General features: G+C 41.3%; 2 protein-coding genes across 6 annotated transcripts in view; both read right to left on the minus strand.

Annotated features, from left to right (window-relative positions):
* The window catches only part of Nadk2 (NAD kinase 2, mitochondrial), a 40,584-nt gene extending 39,783 nt beyond the window's left edge, over positions 1-801 (minus strand). For both annotated transcript variants that reach the window (XM_021183623.3, XM_021183622.3), the window contains exon 1: positions 318-801. In XM_021183623.3, coding sequence (XP_021039282.1) covers positions 318-581 — 264 coding nt within the window. In that variant the 5' untranslated portion in view covers positions 582-801. The remainder of the gene's footprint in view (positions 1-317) is intronic.
* Positions 802-4,507: 3,706 nt separating this feature from the next.
* Ranbp3l (RAN binding protein 3 like) overlaps positions 4,508-15,969 on the minus strand; it is a 62,873-nt gene continuing 51,411 nt past the window's right edge. For 2 of the 4 annotated variants that reach the window (XM_029469552.2, XM_021183869.3), the window contains 4 exons: positions 13,430-13,550; positions 11,130-11,272; positions 8,872-9,064; positions 4,508-7,085 (listed from right to left, as the gene is read on the minus strand). In XM_029469552.2, coding sequence (XP_029325412.1) covers positions 7,042-7,085; positions 8,872-9,064; positions 11,130-11,272; positions 13,430-13,550 — 501 coding nt within the window. In that variant the 3' untranslated portion in view covers positions 4,508-7,041. Of the gene's footprint in view, positions 7,086-7,111; positions 7,727-8,871; positions 9,065-11,129; positions 11,273-13,429; positions 13,551-15,969 lie in introns of those variants that run through there. The other 2 variants (XM_029469551.2, XM_029469550.2) reach the window with 2 other exon arrangements.

Consider the following 15,969-nt stretch of genomic DNA (forward strand, 5'->3'; position numbering starts at 1 on the left):
CTCCGCCGCCAGTGGCTGTGCTGGAGAATTTCCTTTCTCCCGGTGGCCTGGGGAGAGGTCCCCAGGACAAACAGGGCGAACAACCCTCATCTTCTCAGCGATGGGAGTCCGTGCTACCGAGGCGGGAGCGAGGACACACGTGGCTTCCCAAGTCCCAGGAGCCCCCTCTAATTAGAGGCAGGCTCAGGGCGCCCCAGTCCCATGCTCGAGGGGCCCCACAGGCAATCGGAGGAAGGTCGTCGGGCTTTGGGGGTGTCCTGTGGCCCGTCGCCCCCCACCCCCACCCCCAGTACCGGCCGTCCCCCGCCAGGACCCACCAGCTGCTTCAGGTCCTCCTCCGAGAGCTCCGCATAGCGGTACCGCTGCTGCTCGAACTCGTAGCGGGTGGTTTTCGCCACCACCACCACCCGCGAGGGGCGGAAGCCGCCGTCGGCGGGGCTACCACCGCCCGCCAGCTCGCGCGGCTGCCCGTGCCCCAAGTGCCGCCGGCCGTCCGCGCCCGAGCCCGAGCCCCGCAGAGCCGCGCGGCCACCCGCCACGCGCCGGCAGCTGCCCAGCAGGAAGCCCCGGTAGCAAGTCATGGTCCGCGGGGCTGCGGGTGCAGGCTCGCGCTCCCTGCCGCCAGCACCGCGCCGGCCGCGCACAGGTTAAGTGCGGGGACGTGCGTGGAACGCGCCACTGGGGGGGGGGGGGACGTGCCCAGACGCACGCGAGGGCGGAGAGCCCCGGGAGGACCCGGGAGGCGGGGATCCGGGCTGGCCCCGGGGCAGTGGGTTTTATTTGTTTGTTTATCCGTCTTCTTAGGCGCCTGCGCAGTGGCCTCTCGGCCCGGCCCCACCTCCCTCTTCACCCTTTCAGGGAGGCCGCTCTAAGCCCGCCCCCGGGCCAGATCTGTCAGCTAATCAGAGGTCCGGAAGGTTTGGGAGCCCGAGGGGCTGCGGGGATTGGCTGGGGCCGGGAAAGGGCCGAAATTCTATTTGGCTTTCGAGCTGCCCGAAGAAATCCAGTTGGAACTGGTCTGGGGCGGCGTTGGGGGGTGCAGGCGGAGTTTTGAGCGCCTGGCGGGAAAGCAAGTTTCTTGCGCATCTTCCCCTAGGTGCTTTCATTTTTACTTGCTTTCTGGGTAGTTAGTCGTGCTCGTCTGGGGTAAATTTTAACCAGTGTCTGCTGGATGGCTGATGTGGCCGTCGCTGGAGTAAGAGCTGGGAGCGGTGACCTCGCTCCAAGCGGCTTCGTTTTGCGGGGCCTGATGGCAAATAAAGAAAGATGCCGAGCCCTTTATTAGAGAGGAATTACAACTAACCGAGAAGGATCACAGAGCATTAGCCCGAGCTCAGAGGCCTTAAGCTTCGTGTTCCGGTGACCACCAAAAGACCACCAGCCTAGAGAGGCAGTGCTATCAGGGAGAATCGTGGAGGATAATGAGGGAAGGAGTCTTGTCTAGTCCTGTGTGTCTGTCTAGACCGCGAGATAAGGTTGGAAAGCTGTGTAGGACCAGACTGAAGGGTTAAGAATGGTTTGCACTTTATCCTGTAGGCAAGCTCAGAGCAGTGTTTGATGATTATTGATCTGACTTTGGAATGTTGGGTAGTTATCGGAGTCTGTGGGAACAGTTACACAACCATGTAAGCTGATTAAGAATAAAAGGGAAAGCTACAATGAAGGGAAAGTCACAAGACAGGGTAGGTGGCTCCTGCCCTGAGGTCCTTGCTGTGGCGTCCTTTCCTTTGCGATCCTGGCACTCCCAGTAAGTGGCCTCTGGATTCCGGGCATGCTATTTCATGTTTGTGACACTCAGATGCCTCTGTGATATCGGACCTATTTTTCTCTTTCACGTCACAGAAAACTACACTTTTGACTCCCACTTCTAGCTGGAAACATCTCAATGGGATATCCTAGTCAAATCTTATTTTGGATCCTTTCTTCTGCCTCTTCCAAAACATTGCTTCATTACACCATCCTCCTGGATGTGTCTTGAATTCTCTCAGGAAAACCCCTGTGGGTTTTCCACTTCAGTTCTTACGATCCCCATGTCTAGGACATTTAAAACTTTACAGATTGAAAGAGCCTTCTACACCCCAGTTGTTTACCTGTTCCCTAACTCCCACTTACAGATATGTTCAGCGGTTCTCAACCTCTGGGTCATATATCCGATGTCCTGTATATCAGATATTTTCATTATGTTTCACCACAGTAGCAAACTTACAATTCTTTTTTTTTCTTTTTTTTTTGTATCATAACCAATTTCTCTATTTTTTTTTTACTTAGGAGTAAGTTTTTTTGTTGTTTTGTTTTGTTGTTTTGTTTTTATTTTTATTGGCTATTTTCTTCATTTACATTTCAAATGCTATCCCAAAAGTCCCCTATACCCTCCCCCCTCCCCCTGCCCTGATCCCCTATCCACCCACTCCCACTTCTTGGCCCTGGCTTTCCCCTGTACTGGGGCATATAAAGTTTGCTAGACCGAGGGTCCTCTCTTCCCAATGATGGCCAAGTAACTATGGTTGGGGGTCACCAATATGAGGAACTGTATTAAAGGGTCGCAGCGTTAAGGTTGAGAACCACTGATACAGGTTCAGGACAGAATAATCGGTTCATCTTGCCAAGCATTCTTGCAGCCAACCTTTTTTGGGGGTGGGAAACAGGGCAGGCTGGGAGCAGTCAGTTGAGGGAACTGCCAACGTCTCCTTCCTGTGCTTACTTAACCACTATTTGCAAAGTTACCGAATGACCAGGTGGCTGTTCAGAAGAACCCATTTAACTCTTAAACCACTCGGGTTTGTGAAGTGCAGAAGTGCCTCCATTCTTTCTGTTGCTGCACGCCAGCAGTCCCTAATGGCGTTCCTTCTTCCTTTCAGTCCCCCTCTTTCTAGACCCTTTCCTTGGATGTAGCTTCTGCCCTTGTCTCCTCTAGCCTTCTCCCTGGTCATTTTCCACCCCTACTCCACTCTACTTGGTGAATCCATCTCTGTTGTGTAATGAAGAGTTTGGGCTTTGAAGGACTGTATCAAATCCCAACTTTGGTGTGTATTTACTTTGTGAACCTTGAACTGGTTGCTTAACCTTTCTGAGCCGATTGTCTTATTTATCAACAGTAGCTACCTTGTAAAGTTGTACGGAAATTGATAAATACCTAACCCTGTATCCACTGTAAATTAGACCCGAGACTTATTAGCTCCCTTTGCCTTAAATGACTTCAGCTATTACCAACATCTTTAGCTCATACCATTCTTCTGAACTTCAAATCCTTATTTATATCTTACTATATAGGATGATGTCACTTCAGTTCAAATGTACATGTTGTCAGTGGACACAAAATTATATTTGAGTAGAACATCCTATCAGGTGCTAGAAATTGAATGATAAAGAGTCTTTGCTCTTTAGGAGCCAGAGGTCATACAATAGTAGAATTTTAGAGTGCTTTATAAGAATTAAGAGGAGCACATTTAGAAGAATGTCCTGAAGTAACAGTAAGATAATAGAGCCATCAAGAATGAGAAAGGGTTTCTGCAGAAGAAGTAGCATAAACAAATATGTCGAGACCCAGTAGCGAAGCAACTTTGAATTCCTTGTGAACTGTGAGCAGTAGATGACACTGGGAGGCGATGGGGAAAGCTTATGGCAAGTGTTATGACCACACCAAGGAGCTTGGCTTTTATGTGATATATACTAGAAAACATCAAAGATGGCAAGATGGCATAATTAGCTTTGCAAAGTCATTAAAAGATTTAAAAGACATGCGATAAATAAACCCCTGAAGTAATAAATGTTCAGTTATATTAAAAATCAGAAAATACAAACTAAGGTCATCGTGAAATAGCTTTTATCCAATAGATGGTAGAAATTTAAAAATCCTAGTAATATTCTAGTGAGAATCCTATCAAATCATCAGGACCTTACTAGGCGAGACCATTCCTCAATCAGCTAAATAATTCCACCATTACTAAGGTTTACAAATACTCTCTTAGACGTTCTACTGTATTCTCATATTCCAGTTTGATAACTAGAAGAAGTCTGATATTAAAAAAAAAAAAGTAATCAGTATAGTAGAGTATATACTGGAGGTATGATCTGACTAACGCAAAAACACAAAACTCCTGGAACTCACTGGACTGGGTATCAGTTACGTACACCCTCACACAAAAGTGAAATTTTAAAGATACCAAATTTTAAACTCTATCCCACTGGGATAATATGGCAAAGCCAATATGGTTTTCTAATGAATGATCCATGCAACTACATGATCCTTGCATCCTAAAAGCTAATGCTACTCTTCCTAACATTTTATGAAAACACTGTCTGTCACTGATATCTGCAGCTTGGAGATTTCCAGAAGTCTTAGATGTACTCTTCCCAGACTCGACAACACTCATGCACATGGAACTCTGTGAAAGACATATACCCCTCTTCATAATGCTCATACAGCCGAGGACTTGAAGAGTTATTTTTCCCTGTGGTTGAAGGGCATCTTTGATCAATGTGTGTGGTGGTTTAATAAATGTCCCCGTAGGTTCAGGTGTGTGAACACTTAGTCTCTGGTTGGTGACACTGGGATAGAACCTTTAGGAAGTGTGTCACTGGCTTTGAAGGTTTATAGCCTGATCTTACTTCTGGTTCGCTCTGCTTTCCATGTGTGGCTGGAGATGTGAACTAGCTTCCTGCGCTGCCTGCCTGCCTGCCAGGCTTCCCCATCATTGTGTGTTCTTTCTCTGTAACTGTAAACCCAAACCACTCTTCCCTCTGTAAGTACCCTTGATTCTGATACTTTATCACAGCAACAGAAAGGATGTAAGATAATATTTTGTAGCAGGAAATGTTTTAATGATTCATAATTATGCTAAACAATTAGAGTAAATACTATTGAAAGACAATATTTAGATTATCTTTATATAAGATATATAATTCAATATAAATTTAGATACATATGTAATAAATTTGGAAATCAGTTAATCAGATTTTAATAAAAAATAGCTTATATGGAAATCCAGAATGTAAGATTCCCACTCACCTGTCTGAATAACTTATGAAAATGAGTATTATAGTATAGTTGATTGCTTCACATTGAAAGGAGACAAAGAGTGTAGAAGACCCAAAAAGTGGGGGCAGGAGGAGGCTAGATAAAAATACAAGATAAAGAAAATCTAGGAAATGTTTCTCCTAATCAAGATGGAGGACTCAGCTGGGCGTAGTGGCACACGCCTTTAATCCCAGCACTCCGGAGGCAGGCAGAGGCAGGCAGATTTCTGAGTTCGAGGCCAGCCTGGTCTACAAAGTGAGTTCCAGGACAGCCAAGGCTACACAGAGAAACCCTGTATCGGAAAAAAAAAAAAAAGATGGAGGACTCTTGCAATGTATGTCATGTCTCTGCTCCTTGTCACCGTTTCATGACCCTGAGGTTGGCACTGTCTCTCTGCCAGGCTGACATTCTAACCTACTTGGGCACCTCCTGGCATTTCTGTATGGGTTACAAGTAAGTCTCTTTCTCATTTGCCATCTGTACAGAAGACCAAAGAAAATCAGTCGATTCAACTTCTATTAAAATATTTGGAACACACAAAAAAATTTTTTACTTCATTTCCATTCCAGTATGAGACCAAGAAGAAACATGCCAAGGGATAGAGAAGACCTCTGTTCTCTGCTTCACTTTAAAAATCACCGTACAATCAGAAAGTTCCCTCAACGCTAACATCCTATGGGTGAACCAGTACTTTCATATCTTCTTCAAATGCCTCTCTGCTGATGTTTCTTGTTAGAATCGTCCTATGATTTGTACTCTGCCACAGAGTAGGGGAGAGAGATCATCTTAATCATCTGCGTTTACTCCTTTCCCTGGTGGAAAGTCTTTCTCTCTTCTTCTGAACATATTAATTAAATCCTACTCGAAAAGACCTTACTCAGCGATTGTATGCCAGACTTTCAGATTTAAGCTGAGATTTGATTAATAGATAGGCACATGCGGATACTTCTGTTGTATGGAATCAATAAAGCATTGTCAACTTTTAAAATATATATTCATATGTATGCTTTCAAAGAATATTTTCCTCAGTGTAACAGTTTGTAAAGTCTCAGTCTTATTATAAACATATCAAGATTCAGAACACATCCAAAATCATTTACGACCTTGAATCTTTATCCTGTAATGAGATTGTTTGGGGATACTAATAAAATAAAATATTGCCCTCAATTCTGACATGGATTTTCATGCATGATTCATAAAGTGTCTCTAAAATATCAAAAAGGCATAAAGCATCTGCTAAAAAATTATTAAAATTACTATATCATAATGATGGAATTTGAGATACTCATTTGCCCATATATAAATGAGACATTTGCTAAAACATGGCTTCTCTCACCGCCTTACACCTACTAGACTATTAAGATGACCACATAAATAAAGCACATTGATATTTGGCTTCTGTACATTTTTTGACACATAGGTAATACATTTTGTTCAATTATTCATTACTCTTGTGAGCTGACTTTGAGTCAAATACATAAGATATAATGGATAAAAGTCCATGAATGGGCACTCTTGTAAAAGAATTCTTGTATGTATTAGGAAATTCAAAGTGTAAGTGAAAATACAAATTTCTCAGAATATACACATGGTTTAATGAAATGCCTTGCAGTTATGGTATTTTCTAAAGAGATTACTGTAAATTTAGTAAAATATTCTATATTCTATATTTTATAGCCAGACAATATGTGACTTAAAATAAATACTTTAGGTATGTATCAAAGATTTATCAAAGCTGACAATTTGTACTTTTAATTAATATATCTGTCAGTGTAATGAATAGTCCAAGTTAGTTATCAAATCTTATTCTAGAGTAATCCACAAAGGATAAATTCTGAAGGCCATTTCTTAAATTCTGTCCACAATAATGAAAAATTAAAACTTTTAATTACAATAAATTGTGTTTGTTTCTTTAATTAAAAAACTCTTTAAGGTATGAGTAGAGTGTTCTCAGTTAGGATGATCTTGCCTTTCAATAGAGTGGCCACTCTTTCTGTAGATGTCCTGTTTATAGCAGAGCGGGCTTATGAACAGACAATTGACTGTCTGTGGCTCCACCTTGAAGGATCTGTGATAAATTTAAAATATTTTATTACACAGTATGATATTTAGACTTAATATCAAATGTAGATAAGCATAAGTAGCTTGGTGATAAAGAAATGAAGGATAAAAATGTGTGTTTTATAATTAACATTCCAAAATATTGCTAATAATTTTTTCTCCCACCCTTTAGCAAGTGTAGTTGGTTTTAATATATGTGTGTTGTTTTTCAGGCTTTTGGATTTATCATCATCAACATCACCATCGAGTGTGTGTGATGGGGAGCACACATGTGCAAGGCATATGTAAAGAGGCCAGAGGATAACTTAGTGATGCTGGTTCTCGCCTTCAAATGTGTGCTGGGGCTCAAACTCCCATTGTCAGGCTTGCTTGACACATGCTTTGCATGCTGGGCATCTCACCAACAATGTTACTAATAATTTTAAAGGTGGCATTTTCTGACAAGTAAAATGTTATTTAATTCATGGGCAACAAAGTCCAAACATACATTTTATAGCTTTGGTAACATTGTAGCATCGATTGCAACACCTCCTGAAGAAGATGCTGGGCAAAGGGGGAAGCATCAGCAGAGAAGAGGGTGCCATGGTTGACAGCTGCGCATATTGTTGCCATTGATTTAGCAGTAAGATGGTTGCATATCAACCCCTTCTGAAAGTAAAAGTTTCATGACTGTGTCTCATTGATTAAATCTTGCCATTTTGTCTCTATTCCAAGTTGACATTTATAATAGGCTTCATTTTATTGTGGACAATATAAACATAGTAATATAAAAGATAATTTACTTATTCCTTTTATAGATTTTGGAGAATCATAAACTTTCTGCTCAATAGATTTGTTTAAAGTAGAAAACCATATTCCTGTAATTCTCTGGCTTACTGAATCAAGCAACTATATGTGTGATCCTAATCTGCACATATGGTACAATTTTTCTTTTAATGATAATATTAAACAAAGTCTTTCATCCTGTTTTATATGTCCTTTGATAATTTTTAAATAACATATAATTTAAAAGCAGTTTTAAGATTTTAAAATGATTGAAAGTTGGGAATGCTCACTGTATTATCATTTTATGGTGTCAAGAACTCATAAATGGAATTCAGAGTAAGTGAAATTGTCACTGAAAATGACTTTGTGACTCTATTAGATTAGTTCCATCCATAGAACAGAGCAGCGCTTTTGAGGCCTTTGGCACCGCCCCACCAACAATGATGTTGGTACTTTTAGACCCTCACTTCAGGACAAGCAGTAAACTCGAAAAACCTGTTCATTTCTGATTCAGTTTATTTGTAAATCCTGACCCAGCTTTGAAAAGTATTCTTTTTTTTTTTTTTTTTTTTGCCCTAGTCAAAGGAGGACCTTGCAGATAATACTTATACAATTTAGATATTTCTCTAAGCAATCAAATTCCAAAACGGGAAAAAAATACGATTTTCAGGACTTTAGATTTACCTGGATCCTCACTTCATACATTGCTAATTCCTCCACCTATAGCCAATAATAGACAGGACCGTGGAGAGATGAGCAGGAGTAGTGGTTACTTTCAAGGCAGCAATGTACTTCTTTAAGTTGTGAAATAGTCTTTTATGGAATTTATATGTAAATGACTTATGGATATCTCAGGGATGCTAACTTGAAGACTACTTGTAAAAGACAGATCTAACCCACTCCTGGGTCCAAACAGCGAGGCCCCAACCATCTCTCACTTAAAGCAGCTGAAAAGCCTATTTAATACGCTGGACTATGCTTGCAGCATTGCTTTTAGGCTCTGACTCAACGAAACAAGAATTATTTACCTGATCCATTTTTAGTGACTTGTGCGATCTCATCCTCATCCTCGTCACAGCTCTCGCCACTGAGCTGAGGGAGGAGGGCTGTATCAAACTGGCTTTCGGCTGGACCACCATCACCCTGCTTACCGAGGCTTCGAAGTGCGACCAGACGGTGGTGGATTGCTGCATACAGAAAGGCTGTATCTTTGGCACTAGCCTTCAAGAGAAAGGTTAAGTTGTTAAGACTGTAAGTAGAGAATAAGTACAGCCGTGCTTACATCTTTTTGATCTCTCGCTGTTTATAAAGGAAGAGATTCTGTTACATACATCTGAAAGGTAAATAAATACCAACAGCCCAACGTGATTAAAAAGTGATGCCAATTCATTTTGCACCAAATTGTATCTCAACGTGAGTAAAGTAATGGGCTCTCAACCCATACATTTTAAATGGAGAAAACAGAGTTTTGGCATTCAGGAATCCTGTTTGAATTTAAGTCTTCAAGCTAGTCCTTCTTCTGCTGCCTTATGCTGTAGACCACTGTAAGTTTAAGGACTCTGTCCATCACTTTACCTACCCACCCTCCAACCCACATAGCTTTGTGGAGAAGCGAAGTTCCAGCCAACGGGTCACATTTTCAGACATCAGACTTCTCAAAACCTCCCCAAGCTCATTTTTGGTTGCCATTAATATAAAATGATAGCAGCAGTCATTTACTAGTGACAGAGCCGTAGCCATTGTATCTTTAGTCCATTCAGATTAGCAAAACAAGAAGTACCAATATATTCATCCCTCTTCCCTTTACAAATGAAAATCTTGTGGCTGAAAAGAATAAAAGGGCATGCCTAAGTTACAGCATTGAAGCCCTCCCTCACTTACAGTAAGAAAGATTAATATTTTGTAATCATGTTAGCTGTTTGATCTCAGCAGCTTTATAAAGTATACTGTTACTGCCTCCTTTCCCTGTGAGTTAGTTTAATGCATGCTAAACAACTTGTCTGGAGGTCAGACAGTTAGTACAATGTAGATATGTATGTATTTGGGGTTTTCCTGGTTTTATAATAAACATTTTACACATACATAATGAAATTATTTTGTGGGTGGGGCCCAAGGCTAACCAGAGAATGCATTTATGGCTCATACACACCTTGCATACACTACCTGTAGGAAATTTTCTACACTATTTTAGTGTGCCTTGTTTGTTGACTGGAACCCACCACACAAGGTCAGATGTGGAAATTTCCATGTTGAGCTTCATAACATGCTGGAGTTGGGAGCATTTTGGATCCCAGTGTTTTAAATCAAGGATGCTTAGCCTATTGGTACAATGTTAAAATATTGATGGTGATCACAACAAATTATTTTTATTGTGTTTGGTGTTTATCTCTTGTAAATGGGCCACAGTTTAAAAGCCAGTGTGGGGCAGCACTGTGGTGATGGTGGATAGAGTCAATCTCAGAGTCAGTCTGAGAGACATAATGCGTTACCCCCTGAAAACCACGGTGCCTCAGGAGTATTATGTCCTTATGTGATAAGCAGGAGTTAATATCTTATTCTAATTTTTTGGTATCATCACATACCATTCTTTCTCCATTATTTAGTAGAAGCCTAACCAATTATATTATCACCTACTCCAATATCATTTAGATACTCATATTTTTTCAAGTCTTCCCAGTCTCAGGCTATGGGGAAAACCCAGCCAAAGGTTGGAGGTTGGGGGTGGGGAAAAGAAGGCTTTGTTCTTGGCAGCTCTCTTGTATCTGTAGCTTGTATTTGAGGTCAGGCATTCCTGCCGTAGGGAACAAACAGCTCGACTGCGCTTCTACCCCGTTACCCAGGAGATGTACTCATGTTCAGAATCAGAATCTGCTGTTGCACTGGCTGTGATGTGTGTCCTGTGCTTTTCCATTCCACGCTAGCTCCTTGGCTGTGACCAAGCCTCCTCTGTCTTTGGGTGAGTGACAGGTTACAACTTCCTAGGGGCCAATTCTCACAATGTAGTCACTGGAAACTTAGATGCTTGTTAACATAATTTTAATAGTAAAGGAAATGATAGGAAAAGACATCCAAGTGTCTTAGAATAAGGACTAATTGATTAATATTGACTTTCGTGTCAAGTTGAATAGACATTGGGCCATATTAGACTGTCAATAACCATAATGATGGCTGATTTCTTTGCATGCCATAATAATTATCATAGCCAAATGGAAAAATGAATTAGGAACTGCAAAAGGCTCATTATTATATAATTAATAACCAATCATCACTGAAATCTGTAACTTACCTGAATTAAAAATATTTTTATACCATCATCTTCTAAATCAGTCGCAGTTATTCGCAAATTTTTCTGACTTGCTCTTTGAATCTTCATCTGAGCCCAGAGTCTGCTATTGAGGACCAGCCTCAGACTGCCTTGGTTGCGCATGACTGGGGCAGGGGCAAGAATAACAAGTCAGATTGGAGTTCACAATGTCTTAACCTGAAAAGCAAGTTTTTGAAGGAAAAGTTAATCCCATAGCTGTCTCTCAAGCCGAGTTTTCACTAGGGAGGGAGTGGTAATGGAACTAGATGAAAACTGGGTTTTCAAATTGGGCCTTATGTCAGGGAAAAGTAGAAGTTTATCTTTTACTTTAGTTTCAGTGCTAGAATTACATATTTTTTCTAGAATGTTTAAATTATTAAATTTGAGGGGCTTCCTATAAGATCTGGTGACATGGGGCTGGAGAGATGGCTCAGCAGTTAAGAGCACTGACTGCTCTTCCAGAGGTCCTGATTTAAATTCCCAGCAACCACATGGTGACGCACAACCATCTGTCATGAGATCCGATACCCTCTTCTGGTGGTGGCAGCTACAGTGTACTCATATAAAAAATAAATGTCTTTAAAAAAAAAAAAGATCTGGTGATGTGACGATTATCTGAGAAATGTTTATGATAAGAAGAAAAACAGAAACAAAATGATTTAAGGGTCAAAACATTGAATCAGATAACATACATCTCAGCCATGAGAGAGAATACTACAAATCCATTAGCAATACTGAAGAGAGAGGCTGGAGAGATGGCTCAGTGGTTAAGAGCACTGACTGCTCTTACTAGAGGTTCTGAGTTTAAATCCCACAACCACATGGTGGCTCACAACCATCTGTAATGGGATCTGATGCCCTCTTCTGGCATGAAAGTATACATGCAGACCAGGCACTCACATACATAAGATAAATAAATCTTTTTTAAAATACTGGGGAGAGATACTCATATGGGAAGATGATCATGGAATACTATGTAGAAAAGGCCAGATCAGCATTTCACCCTAAACGACAAACTGGACAGTGACATCGAAATGTACAGAGACTGGCACCCACAGAATGCATTACCAGACAGTCCCTAGAAGGTAGGCCCTAATGTGATCTTACTTAGTCTTTTTTTTTTTTTTTAAGATTTATTTATTTATTACATGTAAGTACACTGTAGCTGTCTTCATACACTCCAGAAGAAGGCATCAGATCTCATTACGGATGGTTGTGAGCCACCATGTGGTTGCTGGGATTTGAACTCAGGACCTTCAGAAGAGCAGTCAGTGCTCTTAACCGCTGAGCCATCTCTCCAGCCCGATCTTACTTCTTCTTTGGTTGACTTATTTTCCGCTTTCTATAGTGAGCCCGTATTACTCACACAACAACAACAAAGTTGTTTGGAAATCTTGGGTTTAATTTTTTTTTTTTTTCTGGCAAGCAGTAGAATTAAACCAGAGTAGACAGCAACCAGCACTGCCTGGAAAATGTCGCTTGGTTGCATTATGTGTGTGTCCATTGCAAGGTTGAAGACCCTGTTCCTGTTCTTTTGATCTGAATTCTATCCCTTCCCATTCTTTGAGCTTGACATTTGAAAGGCAACAAACCCTCACATGCCCAGGTCCAGATTGTACGTGTGGTTCCTTTAAAACTTGAACTTCTCAGAATTGACCGACAAGAGAATCCACCACACCAGCCCTCTGCCCACGCTCACTTGCAATCCAGGCCTCTGAACAAAACCCACTGGTGCCCTTTGGATGCAAAACATATAAAAATCTGTCCACCCATCTGCCACAGGACAGAGAAGTCATACACTTAGTTCCACAGACACCAACCCTTTGTCCCAGCTCCATGCTGTATTCAGATACCAATGATCTATGATGTGTCTGGTATTTCTTCCCCCAAAACTCTACACCTTACAGAGTTGTTCGCTTTATACCCTTTCCAATACCAATGATACCACTGTTCAGGTGTGTGCTTGCTTAGCTGTGACACAGGGGCTTTGCACACAGCCCCTCATCAAACATCCACAGTTGCTCAAAGAGATTTGAATTACAGTCTCTCCATAAATCTCACAAACACCGAATAAGCCACCGACTAAATTATTCACACTCTGAATTCTTAAGGTCAAGCCATTTCTTTGAGGTCGCTAGTCAGTGGTGGAATGAAAACTGGAACGGGTGCTGTCTGACAAGTGATCTTCTAGTGTACATTAGAAACATTGTAGTCCACCCTCAGGTTTATTGGTGAGACATTTTACCCTGAGAAACCATGGCTTACTCTAAATTGTTCCTTACTTAGTCTTGACTGCAGTGTTCCACACTCTCGGCCGGCTGTGTCGTTCAGTCGCAAAATCCCTTGGCCTCTTTCACTCCAGGATTCTGTGGCTTTGTTGAATACAAAGATCTTGCAGTTGATCTAAATGACAGTTTTTATAAATGTCCAACACATCAATTTTTTTTCAAATTAAATTCTTTCTTGTGCCCTCACACTATTAGACCTGGCTTATCTTGTACTAAATCATTTTGTTAATGATAAATAAACTAGAGTTTGAGATTTATTTAACTTTCTAGAACATGCAATCCCTGAATAGTTCAAACTGTAAATTCATAGAATAGGAATGAAAAGGGTCCCAACCTTGGCTTTCCATATTCCACTTCTGTAATAGGTGGCAACTGTTGCATTTTATTTATCCATGTTTGTACACATACATACATACATACATACATATATGTTCTCATCTTTGTATAAAACTATAGGATACTGTGTATACATGCTGCCTTATCTAACCACCAACAGATTGGGAAAGGATCTTCACCTATCCTAAATCAGATAAGGGACTAATATCCAATATATATAAAGAACTCAAGAAGGTGGACTCCAGAAAGTCAAAACCCCATTAAAAAATGGGGCTCAGAACTGAACAAAGAATTCTCACCTGAGGAATACCGAATGGCAGAGAAGCACCTGAAAAAATATTCAACATCCTTAATCATCAGGGAAATGCAAATCAAAACAACCCTGAGATTCCACCTCACACCAGTCAGAATGGCTAAGATCAAAAATTCAGGTGACAGCAGATGCTGGCCAGGATGTGGAGAAAGAGGAACACTCCTCCATTGTTGGTGGGATTGCAAGCTTGTACAACCACTCTGGAAATCAGTCTGGCGGTTCCTCAGAAAATTGGACATAGTACTACCGGAGGATCCAGCAATACCTCTCCTGGGCATATATCCAGAAGATGTCCCAACCGGTAAGAAGGACACATGCTCCACTATGTTCATAGCAGCCCTATTTATAATAGCCAGAAGCTGGAAAGAACCCAGATGTCCCTCAACAGAGGAATGGATACAGAAATTATGGTACATTTACACAATGGAGTACTACTCAGCTATTAAAAAGAATGAATTTATGAAATTCCTAGCCAAATGGATGGACCTGGAGGGCATCATCTTGAGTGAAGTAACACAATCACAAAAGAACTCACAAAATATGTATTCACTGATAAGTGGATATTAGCCCAAAACTTAGGGTACCCAAGATATAAGATACAATTTGCTAAACGCATGAAACTCAAGAAGAATGAAGACCAAAGTGTGGACACTGTGCCCCTTCTTAGAATTGGGAACAAAACACCCAGGGAAGGAGTTACAGAGACAAATTTCGTAGCTGTGATGAAAGGATGGACCATTTAGAGACTGCCGTATCCAGGGATCCGTCCCATAATCAGCTTCTAAACGCTGACACCATTGCATACACTAGCAAGATTTTGCTGAAAGGACCCAAATATAGCTGTCTCTTGTGAGACGATGCCGGGGCCTAGCAAACACAGGAGTGGATGTTCACAGTCAGCTATTGGATGTATCACAGGGCTCCCAATGGAGAAGCTAGAGAAAGTACCCAAGGAGCTAAAGGGATCTGCAACCCTATTGTTGGAACAACATGATGTACTAACCAGAACCCCGGAGCTCTTGTCTCTAGCTGCATATGTATCGAAAGATGGCCTAGTCGGCCATCAATGGAAAGAGAGGCCCATTGGACTTGCAAACTTTATATGCCCCAATATAGGGGAATGCCAGGGCCAAAAGAATGGGAATGGGTGGGTAGGGAAGTGGGGGGCGCTATGGGGGACTTTTGGGATAGCATTGGAAATGTAATTGAGGAAAATATGTAATAAAAATATTAAAAATTAAAAAAAATATATGTCTCTATATGCCAATAAATGCATTAAACTTGATATTATTTTGGCCACATAATATTATTTGAAAGAAATGAATTATGGAGTGATTTGCATGCTGAAATGTTTCAAACACCACAAACAGACATGGAGAGCTATGACATGATAACACAGGGTCCCTTGTGGTGATTTAGTGGTTGCCAGTTCTCAACTACGCCCATGAATATGAAGTCATTGGTACATCTGGATGAAAAGTGAGCCAACGATTGACCCCTAGTTCAGTTAGGCCAGAACTATATTTGAGATGTGCTTACTTAGACTGAAAGTATCCTTGAGTCCCAGTGGAGATGATGGGGAGTGTGGGAGAAGGAGGAAAGGGTAAAGGGCATAGAGTGCCTGTAAACAAACAATGAGGTCACAATAAGAACCCTGACACCACTCAGCACTGAGTTAGATACTGTGAGGTTCTTGATTTATGTGAAAGTCTACACTTTAACAAACAAACAAACTTGAATCAAGTCATCTTTCAGTATTAGATTTGCTCATAGTAACGGCACTGGTTGTGAGAGCAGACATGAGAGATAAAGTGGAAGCCTGAAGTTATAAGACAGGACCCTAGCCACTGTATACATAACCCCAGAACTCAGGAAGCTGAGGCAA

This window comes from Mus caroli, unplaced genomic scaffold, assembly GCF_978045245.1.
Source record: "Mus caroli unplaced genomic scaffold, Mus_caroli_1 scaffold_16, whole genome shotgun sequence".
NCBI lineage: Eukaryota > Metazoa > Chordata > Mammalia > Rodentia > Muridae > Mus > Mus caroli.